Here is an 18820-nt window from a genome sequence, read left to right on the forward strand (position 1 = left end):
AGACGACCAGGCATTGGTCGCCAACGAGGCCAGGTCCTGAAGCGGCTGGGCGAACTCAGGAGTGAAGAAGATGATGGAGAGCAGGACCAGAGCCATGACCGCCACCCCGAAGTCTCTCCAGCTCCTGGGTGGCTCCACAGAACTCCCCAGCACCTGCTGGACAGGGACGTGAGAAGGCAGCGGCGCCATCACCGCCCCCTCCTGGACAGCAACGTGAGAAGGCGGCGCCAGTACCGCCCCCTCCTGGACAGCAACGTGAGAAGGCGGCGCCAGTACCGCCCCCTCCTGGACAGCAACTTGAGAAGGCGGCGCCAGTACCGCCCCCTCCTGGACAGCAACTTGAGAAGGCGGCGCCAGTACCGCCCCCTCCTGGACAGCAACTTGAGAAGGCGACCCCGTCGCCGCCGCCTCCTGGACAGCAACTTGAGAAGGCGACCCCGTCGCCGCCGCCTCCTGGACAGGAACGACTGGCGCCGCCTTCTCAAGTTGCTGTCCAGGAGGGGGCGGTACGGTACGGGGTCGCCGCCGCCTCCTGGACAGGAACGAGAGAAGGCGGCGACGGGGTCAGCAACTTGAGAAGGCAGCGACCCCGTCGCCGCCGCCTCCTGGACAGGAACGTGAGAAGACGGCAGCAGCATCACCAACTCCACCTCCTCCTGGACGGGAGCGTGAGGCGGCTGGGGAACTGTCGCCACCTCCTGGACAGGAACGTGAGGGCGTGCCCGTCGCTGACAGAGCAGGAACGGGGAGCGGCCGCGGGCCGGTCGCCACTGCCACTCCAGAGCACAGACGAGAAGCGGCTGTGGAGACGTCGCCACCTCCTGGACAGCAACGTGAGGCGGCATCGGGTCGGTCCCCACTGCCACGTGAGCTTGCAGTGCATCCGTTGAAACAGCAACGTGGGCGTGGCGCGGTGGAGAATCTGTTTCCAGGGCAACGTGCACCTGAGTAGGCGGAGAGTCAGTCGAAACTGACACGTGGGCGTGTCTCGGGAGCGGGTCAGTTCCGACTGCCGCGTGAACTCTGCTCGGAACAGCCAAAACTGCGACGTGCACTTGAAGTGGCGAGTCCGTTCGCACTGCAGCGTTCACTTGGGAAGGGGGCGGGCCGGTTTCCACGGCAACATGAACCTGAGCAGGCGGAGAGTCAGTCGAAACTGACACGTGGGCCTGCCTCAGCAGCGAGTCCGTCGCCGTTGCTACGTCAGCGTAGCTCGGCTGGTTCGCTAATCCTTGCCGGACCTGGGCCGTGAGAGCCGCCAATTCGGCGCTCTGCCTCTCTATCTGCGCCCGCATTTCGCGACAGAACGCCTCGTGGTTTGGCGGCTCCTCCTCCCTCTGGGCTGGAAGCTTCGCCATGAGCTGCGGGTCTGCCGGTCTCGCCGTTGCCGGCGAGGAGTGGGAGGACTGTGTCTTCGTTGCCGCGCAGCGAGAGACACTAGGGAGCGCCCGGCCGGCGCGTCTCCTCTGGCCGCCACGCGGAGGTCCCGGGTAGATGGCCAAGCGGGTTCCCTCGTACCGATAGGTGCACTTGGATCTACCGGGCGAAGTCGCTCGGGTGCTGGAAACGCGGGAAGGCGCGGCAAACTGACTGGGATCAAAAGCCGGGCAAAGAGACTCAAAATCAAAGTTGTCGGAGTCGTACTCAGGCAGCCCGGCATACAAATCACGGTCCTCCTCATATTCCGAAAAGTCAGAGTCCAGAAGAATATGAGGAGCCGGACGGGTCGTGTTCGGGACGTATTCATACCTCGCTGGCGGAGCGTAAGTCACGGGAGCGGAGGACGTCAGGGAGCCTATCCGGATTGGAAGGCTTGGTCCTCCGGCAGACGGTCTACCTTGCATCGGTCCCGGCGACGCCGGGTCTTTCCTGCTGGGTCCTGTGATGGCCAGTTCGTTCTGTGACGTCCCATCGGAACGAGAGGTAGGACCCAAATGCAGGAACTCGGAAGACGCAAGGTAGTTCAAGAAGAGACACGTTTATTGTATGCCGAGGTCGGGGATCGAGCAGGCAGTCCAGTGCAGCAGCGGTTGTTGGGGCGTCGGGCGAAAAGAGCAGATGAGCGGGCAGCCAGTAGTCGGTACACGGGGAAACAATCAACGCAGGCAGAAGTGTCAAGGAGTCAGGCTTACAGGGTTGGTCGGAGAACGGATGAAGGTCGGTACACACAGGTTCAGTCAGGAATACGAGAGTGCTGGAACGGGACATAAAGCTCAACGAACTGGCGGAGGACCAGTCGTCACCGGGTCCTATATATACGGGGGATGATCAGGCCGCATGAGGCACAGGTGTGTGCCTCCCAATCAGCGCAGCCGCACAGCTCGTGCTGAAGCGGCAGGATCATGACAAAACTCCACATCACTGCAGACGCTGCATTGATCCACCTGCCAATCTTCTGTTCCTTTCTTCCCTCACTTGTAAACATGACCGCAAGATACTGTACTTGAACTCCTCCACTTGGGCCAGGATCTCATCCTTGAACAGGAGAGGGCACTCTGACAGAGTATCATGGTGTCAGATTTGGAGGAAGTGATTCTCATCCCACCCACTTCACAGTCAACTGCGAACCAATCCAGAGAGAGTTTGAGATCATGGGTTGATGAGGCCAACAAAACCACAATATCTGCAAAAAACATAGATGCACTACTGCGCTCATAAAACCACACCCCGCTACGCCACGGCTGGGCCTAGAAATTCTGTTAATAGTTATGAACAGAATTAATGACAAAGGGGAGCCGTGGCAGAGTCCAACCCCTCACTCGAAACAACTCCAACTGACAGCCAGCAATCCAGACCAAACTCTGACACTGTACGTACAGGGACTGATCAGCCCATCTGAGGGTGTTGGATACCCCATACTCCTGAATCCCCCCTCCCCCCTACAGGACTCCCTGAGTGACACGTTTGAACACCTTATCCCCCTCCACAAAAAACATGTAGACTGGTTGAGCAAACTTCTATGCACCTCCAAGGACCCTACCAAGGGTGTAGAGGTGGTCCACTGTTCCACGGCCAGAACAAAAACGACAGGTCAGCAGTGCCCCATCCTCACGATACATAGTGTGTTGGTGGTGCACTGCTTCCCCCACCTGGAACGCCAGATGGTGGTCCGCAATTTCTCTGAAGCTACCCGGAAGCCGTTCTCCATGGCCTCACCAAACTACTCAAATGTCTGACTTCTTCACTCAGTGCCCACCAATGCTGTATTCCTTTTGGCAAGCTGGAATGCATGAATGGAGGCGTGGAACATGGTCCACTTGAACTCAATGTCTCCCACCTCCTCTAAGACATGATTAAGAGTTGAAAATTCTGATGTGAGATCCATCCAGATGTTCCCACCAGAGCCACAAAATATGTTTGGCTCTCCCAGGTCAGATTGGCATCTTCCCCGACCGTCGGAATCACCACCAAGTGATGATCAGGTGACAGCTCCACCCATTTCTTCACTTGAGTGTCCAAGATATGCGGCCGCAAAGCCGATGGCACGACCACAAAGTTGATCATTGAACTGTGATCCACGGTGTCCTGATGCCAAGGTTGTGGTCCTGGTGCCACCCTTATGCTTGGACATGGTGTTCATTATGGACACTCTGTGGTAAGTGCAGAAGTCCAATAACTGAACACCACTCTGGTTCTGATCGGGGAGGCTTCCTCCCAATAACACCCTTCCAGATCTCACTGTCAATGCCTGCATGAGGGTTGAGGTCCCCGAGCAGAACGATTGGGACCCCAACAGGAGTGCTCTCCAGGACCCCATCCAAGGACTCCAAAAAGGGTTAGTACACTGAACTGCTTTTTGTTACACAGGCACAAACAACAATGAGGTCCCATTGCCCTGGCCCAAGACGGATGGAGGCTACGCTCTCGTCCACCAATGGTGAACCCCAATGTACAGGTGTTTGAGCTAGGGGAAAATAACTATATCCAAATTTGCTCAGTGCCTCTCACCATGAGCAACTCCAGAGTGGAAGTGAGTCCAAACCCTCTCAAGAGGATCATTAGCAGAGCCCAAGCCATGTGTGAATGCAAGCCCGACTAAATCTAATGTGAACTTCTCAACCTCACACACCAAGTCATGCTCCTTTTATGAGAGAGAGTATACATTCCATGTCCCTGGAGCCAGCTTCTGTAGCCGTGGATCAGATTGCCAAGGCTGCTCAGTGTGGCCAGATACTTCACCTGACCTCTATGGCCTCTCCCACAGCTGGTGAGCCCATGGGAAGGCCTATCTTACTCTTTTGGTCTGTGCCCTGCCGGGTCCCATGGGGTGCAAGCCTAGCCACCAAGTGCTTGCCATTAAGGCCCACGTCCAGGCCTAGCTCCAGTGGGGGTACCCAGTGAACCACATCCAGACAAGGGAAACATACATCCATTTTTTGGAGCCGTGTTTCATCTGGTCCCTCACCTAGGACCTGTTTGCCATGAGTGACCCTATCAGGGGTGCGAAGCCCCAGACAAGTCACGTAGGGATACACAAACCCCTCCACCAGGATACAGTGACAGCTCATAGTGCCCAATAATATTGAGCAAAATGGAGACGTTTGTCTCATTCTTCCACCCACCAGACTAATGGCATTGTCATTTTGTTTTGATTGTACAGGATGGACGTCTCAGGCCAGGAGATCAACTCATTGCCATTAACAAGGAATCCTTGATAGGTGTAACTCACGAGGAGGCCAAAAGTATCCTGCACAAAGCCAAAATCAGGTGGGTGGAGCTTAAGAGTCTATATTTTATGACGACTCCATCGAAGTCATTGTGAATATAGTAATCTATCAGCATTTCATCGTTATATTTCCAGTCAAGAAAGTGCAATGGAGATTGCATTCATCCCAGGTAAAGGACTTTTCCAAAGCAGTGCATCTCTCCACAATGGTGTCCAGCGAACAGCAGCCAACAGTTACAACTTTGGACGCTTAAAAGTCCACATCCGATCATCTGAGGTTAGCTACCATTTCTGGATTTTCCTATTCTACAACTAACTTTGACTAAACTAACTAACTAACTACCTAAAAGTTAATATGAAGTTAAAAAAAAATCAACTTTTACAAATTTAGCAATAATGTCATATTTCAGTTATTGTAGTGGCTGAAATAAAGTAACAGCTTCTAAACCAGGGGTGCCCAAACTTTTTTGCCTCAAAATCTACCTTTCAAGCAGCCAACCTCCTGCGATGTACTTTTTTTGAGGGGGTAATAGTCCCAACCATGTCTTCCTTTTGAGAGCACACAGAACCACTGGTGTGCTAAAATTCTGGGCCACCAACCCAGCTCAGCACCAAAATATATTAATGTGCCTTGCATCCTTGCATGAGCCAATCTTGCACAACACAACATAATTAACAATGTAAAGGTTTTTGTCATGACCTGAATTTGCTCAAATTATTGTACAAAAGTGAATCAACCGGGGAAGCATAGTCCGGACAATTGATGCTGATAGCCAACCTCAAGCACACTTCCAAATGATCATCCGTCATGGTGGAATAGTACTTGGACTTGATTATTTTTAAGTGGGAGAAGGCTGACTCACATAAATGAATGGAGGCAAATAATGAAGTCAGGGATGTTGCACATTTCCTCATGATGGGGTACTTTTCCTCTGTCAGCGAGGTCTTTTAAATCTTTGCAGGAATTTGCCTCATCCTAGGCATCTGAAATCAGTGCGCAACAGTAACTCAGAGTGGTCACTGTCAGCATTATCCCGATGTGCGCGGACTAGGTAACTTTGAAGAGATCTGGCACGAATAGAACAAGTGATCTTCATTGCCATATCTGTTATTTCTTTTATCAACCCACTTTCCAAGCAGCTTATCCTCACAAGGGTAGTGCTGGAGCCTATCCCAGCTAAATTTGGGCAAAAGGCGGACTACATGTTGAGCATTTTTGCGTATAACGCTTGTTGGTATATTATGCAGTGGTAATTAAGGACGTCCGGGAAGGCATTGCCCACACTGCACTTGGAAATAAACCCATTCGAGCGGCCAACCATTGCAGGTGCTCCATCTGTGGAGATGGATATCAATTGATACACAAGGAGCTGAGTTTTATTTTTCAGTAAAGTTTTTAAAAGACTGAAATATGTCCTCTTCTCACATGTGTTCTTTGTTGGGCAGAACTGTTAACAGTTCCTCTTTTATGATATCAGTAAGCACCACCTGAATAAAAATGCACAAATGAGCTGTCACTCACATCTGTAGACTCATCCAGCTGCAGGAGAAGCACTCGCAATCTGTGATGTCCTACCAAAGTTGCTTGCTCATATCCTCGGCCATTGCGCTATGTAACCGTAGTTCTTGATAGCTGGAGAGCTGTGATCGAAAATAGTATTCCTCCTCTGTTTTTAATGTTTTGGAACAACGAGTCAGCTGCTTCAAATTGCAGCCCTATGGGGGCATAAACCAGGGAAATCTGTAGGTCGGTCCTAAGCCCGGATAAATGCAGAGGGTTATGTCAGGAAGAGCTAAAGAATCCCATACCGGATTGGTCGTGGCCCAGATTAACATGGTTTCATGCCTTGAAAGAGTACCACAGATGCAGTTTTTGCCCTGAGGATGCTAGTGGAAAAGTAGAGAAGGCCAGAAGGAGCTACATCATGTCTTTGTGGATCTAGAGAAAGCTTATGCCAGAATACCAAGAGAGGAACTGTGGTACTGCATGCGAAGGTCTGGTGTGACGGAGAAATATGTTAGTATAGTACATGTATGAGGGCTGCAGAACAGTAGTGAGGTGTGCCGTTGCTTCCCTGTTTGAAATCAACGGAAGATCAAAAGGAGTTGGCCAGGAAATCAGAGAAAGAATCGTGGAGCTCCACAAGTGTGGCTCATCCTTGGGTGCAATTTTCAGATGCTTGATGGTGCCACATTCATCTATTTAAACAATTGCAAACAATCTGCAAGTATAAATATCATGGGAGACATCGGCCAGGAAGCTAAAATGTGGGTGCAAATGGGTCTTCCAAATGCACAATGACCCTAAGGATACTCCTAAAATGGTTAAAAAGTTACTTGAGGATAACAAAGTGAATGTCTTGGTGTGGCCATCACAAAGCCCTGACTCTGTTAGGAAGAATGGGCCAGGATTCCAGGTAAATGTATGTCAACTTTTGTCCTCGAAAAAAACAAATAATGGTGATTGACCTGAATCAGGAGAGGTTTAGTCTCCTTTGACTTGAGACAGTGAGACAAAAAATGTAAATGTGTTTTTGCACAATGTATGTAAACTTCTGGCTTCAACTGTATATATAGGGTATGTACCCCCCACACACAACACACCCGCCCCCACACACAATATATAACTGTACGACTTGTTGAAGTTAATACTTTGTTCGTTGAATCGTCTTTTGATGTCATGTTGTTGTTTTCTTTGCTTTTTTTTTTTTTTTTTTTTTTACAGATCTGTGCAGAGGAGCCTGCCCCAGTTTCCTCACCTTCTCCTGAGATCTGTCCACCAGATATCCACATTTCAGGTCTCAATAAACATCATGCCCCCCATTGAGGGCTGATCCATTGTGGGAGTGACAGTTCAAGCATTGTTTTGCCCATATATGCTAAACTTTAAACTTCTTTTCTTTCTTTCTTTTTACCTGCTTATTGGTTTCAGTTACCAACAATCATTGTAGAACATGATGATTTTACATTGCAATGTAAGGCCATGTGTTTGTGTCACCGATGGGGACAAAAACCATTTCAAAACATGGGGTGAGTGCAGAGGATTATGTCAGGAACTTTACCAATTATTAGGGTACATCCAAAGAATTTCAAACCAAATTGGCCACGGCGCATTTTTAAAAACAACCACCATCGGCACTGGTAACCTACAGGTCACTGGTGGAAATTCAGCAACTATGAGTCAAAGATGAACAAGAGGATAAAGGTCCTCTCTTGGCATAGAAAAAGAAGAGGAACGCACAGAGCCCTAAACCTGAAAGGAAGGACTTGGAACATTTTTAGGACCACAACAGGAAACGCTCGGGGGTTGGTAAACATGACGATTAGGACAAAGGTACTCTGTTCCCAGGAGAACAAGTGCAGTCAGTCCAGGAGTTTGGAAAATGCCTTGACTTATTTTACCATAGTGTCAACGGAACAGAGGTTATCTTTAAGGAAGAGTTTAACAATGTCTTGGAGGTTAAAAAATGTTAGAATAAGTGAAGAGGCTGAAAATTAAGGGTGTCATGCTTAGTAATGGAACTTATTAGCATTTATGCTTCAGAGGTGTGGTCTAAAGTGGAAGAGAAAGAGAAGGAGAAACTGCCATCAGCTAAACAAAGTAGTTTCAAGGATCCCAGGGAAAGAGAAAGTAGTGGTTGAGGTGGACTTTAATAGACATGTTGATGAATGCAACAAGATGAAAAAGTGATGGGCAGGTTTGGAACCCAGTGGAACAGGTTGGTATATTTTGCCAAAAGGAATGAAATAGTTGTTGGGAACAATTTTCTTCCCGAATAGACAGGAGCATACTGTAGGGTAACCTATAGGAGTGGAAGTAAGAACCTCTCTCTACCTGGGGACTACATGTTGTGCAGGTGATGAAAGACACCAATGACTGTGAAGTAGTAGGAGGGAAGAGCAGAGCTAGATGGTGGTGATATGTGATGGTGACGTACAAGATGACTCTGGTAGTGGGAAAGACAAAGGCAGAACAAAGAACAATGTGGTCTTGTGTGGCTTTCACAACACAGTGCAGAGGGCTTTTGGGGTCCAGGATTATTGAAGAAGTGCAGAAAAGCTGAGAAGGAGCTGCATTGAGTCTTGGATGGAACATCATCGGTATCAATTCACATATTGACACTTTGCCAGCATCAGGAGGCTTGAATCCACTAAAAAATGTCTGTTCCAATTTCACAACTAGAAGGAAACGGAACAGTGAAAATCCGCATGGGCACACATTCAAAGTCTGAAGTCCATGAATATATTTTTTTTTCTTGTAGTCCTTGGTGTTTATATTTATAAAGAAAAGTTTTCTTAACCCCCTTCCTGAAACTTTTGGTTGAGCTTCAATGCAGGGGTTACGTTTTTGTTTTATTCAACTATTGATTTCAACGTACGTCAAAATGGAAATGGCCTTTTATTTTTGTCCGTATTGTTGTTTTTAATGAAAAGTACATTTTTTATAATATTATAACATTATCACTTGTGGCCTGATCAACGTCAGGAGTCATTAAAACATTTTAAAAAAGGGTTTTGGCGCTTTCAAAGATTTGAATTTGAGTACCCCTGTCATTAAGTTTGGACTTTCATTCTTAGGGTACGACAGTAAAAAAATCCAAAGTACAGATGTTATGCAGTGTCAAATAATACATTTAAGAGAGAAAAACAATGTAACGCAATGCTTATTAATTTAATTCTTGATTGGCCAGTTTTAAAAAAGCTTAATAAGGGAACCAGTCCAGTCACAAGATTAAAAAAGGGGAACACAGATTTTTGGCAATCGGTGGGGAGAACAAGATTAATGCATAACACCCCCAACAATGTGGCCTGAGTTTGCCCTGCATGGAGTTTAGTGATTGACAGCTGGTGTTCCAGCAGCAGGCTTAATAAAATGACCAAACAATAAAACAGTCTAAATCCTTAAAAGTTTCCATTTTGCTGCAACTGTACATTAAGCGGTATTATGGTGCTTCTTAAACCAAATGAGTCCACTATGATGGTCAGCAGCTCAAGGGGGCATAAGGGCGTATGGCATAAAACAGGATTTGCCAGATTACCAGAGGATGTTACAGTGATAATATAATAACAATACAGTTAAAGAAACTGTTGCCTATTGGTAAAATATTCAATAACTTGGACAGCTGCTTTAGCAGGGTTATAAAGCTATTAATACAGATGGAATGGGCTTTATATGGTTAACATGCTTGTATTTTCCCTTCAAACAGCCAACCAGACAAATTGTTCCAATGGTAAGGGTCACACGTGGATCCTAGCACCCAAACATCCCACCCCATTCCAATCCTATTGGCCAGGATTAACACAGTCAAGGTTATTTTCTAGGTGGTCTGACCCAATAGCTCCCTTTCAGGCTCTTATTGGTTTAGCCCGTTGCTAGCTGTGACAGATGTCAGCAGTTTTCAAAGATGTGCCAAGATATACGTGTAGTGCCAAAATAGTTTCAAAAAAAGGTTACCCTAATTTAGGGCAGTCTCTTTGGTAATCAATCATGTTCAAGCTTTTTGTAAAAGTGCTGGATTGCACACAGGTTGGTGCTTTACTTAAAGAACCGTTGCAAATGGCTGCTTGAAGTTGATGCACAAATACTTCGACATGCACATGCATGCGCATCTCTTTGAGATGATGTCCAACAGCGTTCTTGTTGCACTTTGTCTTTTCTTGTCTTTGGGTGGGTGCATCCTGAAATACAGCAGGGCAACAGCATGTCAGTGGTGTGCAATCCTGTTAGGAAGATAAACAGGCATACAGTAGGTAAAGCCCTATATACACGCGACTGTTTTTACAGGGATTATGATGCTTCATTAAAACAAACATAGTTCTTTGGCCATTTTTTCTCCAAGTGTAAAACATTAGCAGAAATTATAATTGCCAGTGTAATAATGAAAAGGCGGAAAAGCGCAACCAAATCAGGTGACATAGAAGTATGTAGACGAACACCAGCCAGCATATCACTATCCAAATATAAATTTGTTACAAAAGGGTGTGGGAGGGTATTATAGAATTAATATTCATTTAGACTTCCTTTCCTTTGAAAAATAGTCTCACATTTCTTACATGTTCAGTACAATTATTTGTGCAAGAATAAATATCCCTCTGTGGAAAGATAAAAACATCATATGGCCTGTGTTGTGTGTGCAAGCAGGATTTAATGTACAGACTGTTGTCATGGCAGCAGGTCTGGCGCTCATCGCTATCAGGTTAGGGGTGGGACAGTACAAATCCTTTGGATGGGAAGAGGAAAGAGAGGTGGGTTTTCACTGCTATCAGGATATTCCTGACAAGAATGAGTGCTTTCATAAATACTGTACACACACGCACATTCAAACACAAGCAAGGTTGCTGCCATTGCCATAAAAAGCAGACTCACAAATCTGGGGCAGGGAAGCTCATCAAATTAGTATTTGACACTGGCTCTCTGCTCTGTTGTTTTTCAGTTTTCTCTTATTCCCATCTAATCACTCATTTTTTTCTCTACGCCACTCTTTTTAATCATTTTATTTCATCCCACCAACTTGCACTCAAAATCACCCCTGATCACTGCAACTCCCAACTTCCACAAAATGGAGAGACAATACAGTGTGTATCAGGTTCAACCCCTCTATTAGTATGGATTATCTAGTGATATACCCACTCTGTTGTTGGCCATTGACCCCCCATGCTATCCCATAATAAGACTTGAGTCAGCTCCACGTTTTCTTTTCCCTCTCTAGATTCGACCAATCAGAGGTCACCCACAGGGACTAAACCTAAGATCACACTGGACCCCTGTATACGACTCAAATCAGACAAGGTGGATTTGGTGAGTCCTCTTGGAGACTTTTTCTTTTGTTTATGTTTTGCACACAAGCACTCATGAAGACAACTAGATAAATCTCGCAGAAATTTTGAATGCCAACTGTTCCAACTCTGAAGGTTTTTTTTTAATAGGCAAAATGGGCTTACCCTGTTTTTAAATAATTTCAAATATGTCAATTTGAGATTTGTGTGGAGCCCATTCATTCAAAATGGAGCTTATTTTCATAGTTTGTTGGGGTAATTGTGTCAGGGAATTCTTAAACACTAAAATACATCTGATGATCAGATGCCTAATTTTGATATCTTATTTGAGTGGGAATGTTAAACTCTGCATGCTAAAATCTGGGTTAAAAAAATGGCAGAAAAACAAGGAAACATAATCATATAATAAGGTGGCTGCCTCACAGTTCTGAGGACCTGGCTTCAAATCCGGCCAGGCTTTGTGGAGTTTAAATCTTCCCTGTGCCTGCATGGGTTTTTCCAGTTTGTCATCTTATGAAAAAATTTTAACCCTGGTCCTCAGAACTGTAAGGCAGACGCTATAACCAGTTGCTCACTGTGCCGCCAGTGTCGTAGTGATTACATAGCTGATAGCGTCATTCACTGAAACTTGAAGTCATCTCAGCACATGGCAAGACCATATTTTGGAGAAACATTTGACGGTGTCATTGATGTCATGATGCTTTTACTTGCCGACCGCAAGTTAATATGCCATCTTTGAGAAAAAAAATTTTAACTCTGCATTTTAGAGTTTATGAGTGAGCAGTCACTCCTATGATCCAAATACTGTAATTGTATCCAGGCAATTAAAAAGGGAATTTTCCTTATTATTCCCCATTTGAGCGAAGGAGTTGCTTTCGGATCATTCGGCACAAGTGCACAAATCCCCTCTTTATAATTATTTTTCTGTCCCTCCATTTTCCTTTTCTTATCATTAGCTCCTTGTGATGTGAGGAATTTTAATGTGACTAATGAATTTTAGGGGTCTGGAATTCTTTTCACTGCCAAACAAGTCATACAATTGATCAGCAGTACAGTGCTATCTTCATGGTTCACATTGAATTTGTTTGAATTTTAAAATTATTTTGGAAAATAATGGATTGGATCAAACAGTTAAAAACCCATTTAGGCTGTTTATCAACGGAAGTCAAATTTAAGATTCTCACAGCCATAAATGTGGACAAATAAATGTATGTATATTTTTCTTTTCACAGTCTTATTTGCTTAAAACCCCTTCTTTTGAGATATGTGTTTCAAAAGTCAAAACTCAAACTAAAAAAAATGATAACCCTCTACATGAAGTAGTAGACTCCGAGTTTACTGTTTGCAAAATAAATGTAAACTATAAAGCCCTTTGATGTTTCTTTTCATCTTATTTCATGTTTTCGGAATTGTTGTACTCTGGGAATTTCTCTCATTCTAATAAGTTCGCTTACAGCTTCTTTTTCCTTCCTTTTCTTTTTCCGTTTTGCAATTTTGTACTCTCAGCCCAAAGCTCTCCCCTCATCAAATTATTGATCTTTCTTGCAATCTGACTCTGCCTACTCTTTTACACTGACACACTTCATTTGAGTTTTTACCATTTTTTTTCCACCCTATGAGGACTTTATCTCGCCACTGCATTCGAACATCACATCTCTCTGTTTTCTACCTCAAGTGGCTGGCTGACGCAGCCCTGAGGGCTGTTTGTTGCTGTTTTGTGTTTTTTCTCGGTCTCAAACATATTACCAATTCATTCATGAGATTAGAGAGGAAAAAGTCTTAATATTTGATAGTGGCATATTTTATTTTCTCTCTTGATTCTCAGCTCATTTGACAAAAGCAGGAAATGGATATATTGCAGATTTATAGCTTGAAGAGAGACAAAAAGAAAATGAATTAGTGAAGCTGCGTGTGTGATCTCACAGAAAGAAAACGGCGACATCAATGTGCATGACAAGCATTCACTTCTACACTGTAAACACAAACAAAAAAAACATTTATTTGACAAATCTCACACTAGTAGGTCTGTGGGTATTATTATTCACCAAAATTGTTTGTGCATTCAGTAAACAATACATTTGACCTGAATTTATAAAACTAACCATTCAGAGCACAGCCTTAAAGCTTTATCAAATCACTGCAGAGAATACTTGCTCACTACATGGAGACTGGATAGAGGTAGACAATTTTACAGAAGGTCAGATAAATGTATTGAGGTCCTTCTGAGGTCATTTCGACGAATGTGCTGCTTCCTGTGTTAAATGTGGATGTATTTCTTGTTTCAACCTCTTTGTAAAAAATATGATTACCATTATATATTCTCATCCCAAACAGGAAAGGTGGAGACTACATTGGTTGCAAAGAGTGTGTGAATCTTAACTCTGCCCATCTCGCTCGCTCGCTCGCTTTTCTCTCTCTCTTAGGCTCTGTCCTTCATTGGCTTGGATGTCACAGATGAAAAAAGAAAGAAGCTGCGACAGACCCTGACTACAGACCCGCAAGGCACCGTGGCCTATGGAGGTAAAGCCCTCATAAACACACAGGCACATGTACAAACAGGGGCTTTGCATACTTCGAGTTGTGTCAAGTGCAAGTGACAGATCTGTGTTGAAACGCTGTCAAATCGCAGCCTTAGTGTGATGGCTGCATGTCACTTACCGGTTGTGGCACTTGTGCATGATGTCACGTGTAACCACAAGGCTGCTCTGTCAGCAATTTGGTTTTAAAAAATACGCGGAGAATTTGAAATACTTGTTGTTACTGTAGACATAAGGAAGGACTCATCGGTAGCCTCTAAAAGATGAAGCTCATTCGAATGTATATTTAGTCATTTTTGACTCCAGTGTGTGAGGATGCAAATAAACAAATGTTCTAAGTACAGATTGCTTTTATAAACTACAGCAGCGATTCTCTTGTGGTGGGTCAGGACCCAAAAGTGGGTTACAGACCCATTTAGCGTGGGTCCCAGACAGCTAAAAAAAACAACAACAAAAAACCCCGATGTATTCCTATCCTTATTTTTCTGGTACAGTAGAGAATAGTACCAAGTTCCCACATGGAACACAACAGGAAAGTGACAAGAAAGGCTTTGGCTGGCGGCCCTTGGGAGTACAGTGAACGCAACATATTCAAAAATATAATAAATTGTATATATGTTCTTAGATGCTTTTATAAAATTTAAAAAAAAATCATTTTTCTTAACTTCTATGAAAGTGGGTCGGAACTTTGGCGGAACAGGAAAATTGGGATCTCAGGGTGAGCAGAACTCGAGGCTGAACCCAAGGAGCACGACTCTGGAGACCAGATGCTATCTGAGCAGGGAATTTATTCAGTTCAAGCTCGGTGCACAGGAAGGCAGTCCAGAAAAGCAGCAGTCACAGAATTGGGAGATGAAGAGGCAAGGTCAAACATGAGACAGGGTCCATCATCCGAGAAGTCAGTAACATGAGACAAGGTGTAGTGTGGAAAGCTGACGATAAACTACAACGATCTGACAAAGGAGTAGACCACACTTATGGCCATATTTATCAACAGTAATTACCAAGAATGAGAAGTCGGTGGGCGTGCCTGCTCACCAGAGCGATTGAGATTGAGGAGGGACACACCCATGACAGTAAAACACACACACACACACACACCTAGCGGCCGGCCCAGGAGGCCTCAGTATGTGCAGCGTAGAAGTCCCTGATGAGCGTGGAGCCGATGATAAAATGGAAAGGAACCCACGACCGCGCCTCGGGACCGTACCCCTCCCATTCGACCAGATACTGCACCCCACTCCGATAATGTTGGGAGGACAGTAGCCACTGCACAGAGTAGACCAGGCCCCCGCCCACGATATGGGGGGAAGGAAGGAGCCCGGCAGGTGGGATCAACAAAGACATCGAGGAAGCTTGAGGAGGCTAAAAATCAAGTGGTTATCTCAATCTCATAGTAAATGGGTCGACTTCTTTGGTGATAGGGAACAGGCCGACAAACCTGGGATCAAGTTTCTGAGACTCCATCCAGAGTGAAAGCTTTATTGTGGAACGTCAGACAAGCTAGGTTTTTATGGTCGGTTAACACCAGGTACAGAATCTGAGGTCCTTCTAGCCAGTGTGTCCACCCAGACCACGCAGCTCTGACTGTTAAAAGCTGACAATCTCCAATATCATAATTTCGTTCTGCGGAGGTCATTTTTCTGGACAAAAATGCGCAGGGGTGCAATCTTCAATCCTTGGGGTTCCTCGCCGATAGGACTGCCCCTCTCCCCAAATCACATCTACGCATCTACCTTTACAACTGCTGATCAGGATATGGCAAGGCGAAAATTGAAACAGAGGTAAAGCTAGCCTTGAGTTTCCGGAAGCCTTCGTGACAGGCCAGGTCCCAGTCGAAGGAACTGTGTGGCAAGGGTAGTTTATGAAATAGTGCTGCGACCAAACTAAAGTTCTGGAAATTTTGGTAGAAGTTGGCAAACCCTAGGAACCTTTACAATTCCTTGCGGGTAGTTGGAGTGGGCCAACGTAGAACAGCCTCAACTTTGCAGGGATCCATACAAATCTCCCCCTCCGCCAAGTCGAAGTTCAGGAAAAAAAAATGGTCAATTTTTTTCACCTTGAGGTATAGGTCATGAAAAAGCAACCGCTGCAGTACTACTCGAACGTGCCCGACATGGGATTTTTTTTTGTCCGAGGAGAAAGTCAGAATATCATCCAGGTACACAAAATTAATGTTGAGCATATCGCATAAAACATCATTGACAAAGCTCAGAAACACACAGTGGTGTGCATGAGTCCAGAATACTGTTTTCCACTCATCCCCCTCTCGCATCCTGATGAGGTTGTATGCATTCCTCAAGTTCATCTTAGAAAAAAACCTTGACACCCTTCAGGAGCTCAAACGCTGTGGCAATGAAGTGGAGCGGGTACCTGTTTTTTTTACTGTAATCCTGTTCAGTTCTTGATAGTCTATACAGGGCTCAAGGGTCTTATCTTTCTTTTGCACAAAAAAGAAACCCGCTCCTTCCGGTGATGACAAGGGCCGGATAAGTCCGGCAGCCAGTGACTAGTCCACATACTGTTTGATGGCTTGATGTTCCGGACTTGAAAGAGAATAAAAAGTCTGCCACGAGGCAGTGACGAACCGGGAACTAAGCCAATTGCGCAGTCATATGGTCTCGACCGAGAAATCGAATTGGCCTTTGATTTAGAGAATATTTCCTTCAGGTCATGGTAGCAGGAGGGCACTAAAGACAAATCCCAATCGTTATGTGAGGTCTGTTGGTTTTCCTTGAGATAGGCGCTGGGACCGACCTGTCTTGAATGAGGTTGAGACTCACTGTAGTCGGGGTTCGGAGTGAGGTACCGGCTGGTTTGACCTAGCAACTGGCCACGGTGTGCCCTGACTGCCCGCAGTAGATGTAGCCCCTTTCTTTGCCGTCGTAGACATTCCTCAGGAGAAAGGCAGAGGCAGCACAGCTGCACCTCATGTTGCACGGAAATGAAGAATGAAATTTTGAAAGAAATGTTATCATAGGTGATGTTTTCTTGTGACTGGTCAGCCCTTGTATATCACTGGTGTCAAATGTGTGGCCAGCACACCACATTATTTCACATGAAAGCCACGTACGATGTACTGTTTCTTGTAAAAATATCAAAATTGCAAATTGGCTTCACTTTTAATAACATTGAGATATTTTCTTCCTTATCCATCCACCATTTAAAAGAATTTTTAAAATAGTTGGAAAACATGTATTTCTAAGTTTATTAATTATATGAGGCGATAACGCATTTATATGGTTTCACAGTTATAAGGCTCTCCAAGGGGAGTCATTACTACAATGTAGCCCTGCCTTAGATCATTCAGCAGCTCTAAACTGCATTGCTTCACAGACTATAGTCTGTTGCAATACTTTTGGGTTGAGACATTTAAAAAATGATAACATGAGCAGAAAAGCTTTTCCCCATTTTCTCCAATTGAGCTGGTATGTTCTGTAATGGGCAGTTTATGCTTGAAATCCCTCCAGTATAATTGAGTAATAAAAACGTCATTAATATCTTTACTGGGGTTGTTTTGTGAGATATTTGATCTGAACCATTTTAATGCCATATGAGACAGGCTCTCGATGGACAACCGAAGCTCCCGAAAGACTGGACGACGACAGCCAAGGTGATCAGAGAGACAGGCAGGAGAGTACTTGGTGTGTCATCTGGTAGGAAAGGGGAGAAGGAGACTTGGTGGTGGAACCCCATAATACAGGGAGTCATACAAGGAAAGAGATTAGCGAAGAAGAAGTGGGATACTGAGAGGACTGAGGAGAGGCGAAAGGAGTACATCGAGATGCGACGTAGGGCAAAGGTAGAGGTGGCAAAGGCTAAACAAGAGGCATATGAAGACATGTACACCAGGTTGGACACGAAAGAAGGAGAAAAGGATCTCTACAGGTTGGCCAGACAGAGGGATAGAGATGGGAAGGATGTGCAGAAGGTTAGGGTGATTAAGGATAGAGATGGAAATGTGTTGACTGGTGCCGGTAGTGCGCTAAATAGATGGAAAGAATACTTTGAGAAGTTGATGAATGAAGAAAATGAGAGAGAAGGAAGAGTTGAAGAGGCAAGAGTGAAGGACCAGGAAGTGGAAATGATTACTAAGGGGGAAGTCAGAAAGGCACTACAAAGGATGAAAAATGGAAAGGCAGTTGGTCCTGATGACATACCGGTAGAGGTATGGAAGCAATTTGGAGAGATGGCTGTGGAGTTTTTGACCAACTTATTCAACAGAATACTAGCGGGCGAAAAGATGCCTGAAGAATGGAGGAAAAGTGTTCTAGTTCCCATTTTTAAGAACAAAGGGGATGTTCAGAGCTGTGGGAACTATAGAGGAATAAAGTTGATGAGCCACACAATGAAGTTATGGGAAAGAGTAGTGGAGGCTAGACTCAGGACAGAAGTAAGTATCTGCGAGCAACAGTATGGTTTCATGCCTAGAAAGAGTACCACAGATGCATTATTTGCCTTGAGGATGCTCGTGGAAAAGTACAGAGAAGGTCAGAAGGAGCTACATTGTGTCTTTGTGGATCTAGAGAAAGCCTATGACAGAGTACCAAGAGAGGAACTGTGGTACTGCATGCGTAAGTCTGGTGTGGCAGAGAAGTATGTTAATATAGTACAGGACATGTATGATGGCAGCAGAACAATGGTGAGGTGTGCCTTAGGTGTGACAGAGGAATTTAAGGTGGAGGTGGGACTGCATCAGGGATCAGCTCTGAGCCCCTTCCTGTTTGCAGTGGTAATGGATAGGCTGACAGATGAGGTTAGACTGGAATCCCCTTGGACCATGATGTTCGCAGATGATATTGTGATATGCAGTGAAAGCAGGGAGCATGCAGAGGAACAA

General features: G+C 45.3%; 1 protein-coding gene across 5 annotated transcripts in view; it reads left to right on the plus strand.

Moving 5' to 3' along the window:
• si:dkeyp-72e1.9 (syntaxin-binding protein 4) overlaps positions 1–18820 on the plus strand; it is an 84435-nt gene that overhangs the window by 47173 nt on the left and 18442 nt on the right. For all 5 annotated transcript variants that reach the window (XM_061846367.1, XM_061846371.1, XM_061846366.1 and 2 more), the window contains exons 9-13: positions 4601–4707; positions 4802–4943; positions 7392–7464; positions 11377–11465; positions 13867–13963. In XM_061846367.1, coding sequence (XP_061702351.1) covers positions 4601–4707; positions 4802–4943; positions 7392–7464; positions 11377–11465; positions 13867–13963 — 508 coding nt within the window. The remainder of the gene's footprint in view (positions 1–4600; positions 4708–4801; positions 4944–7391; positions 7465–11376; positions 11466–13866; positions 13964–18820) is intronic.

This window comes from Syngnathoides biaculeatus, chromosome 16, assembly GCF_019802595.1.
Source record: "Syngnathoides biaculeatus isolate LvHL_M chromosome 16, ASM1980259v1, whole genome shotgun sequence".
Taxonomy (NCBI): domain Eukaryota; kingdom Metazoa; phylum Chordata; class Actinopteri; order Syngnathiformes; family Syngnathidae; genus Syngnathoides; species Syngnathoides biaculeatus.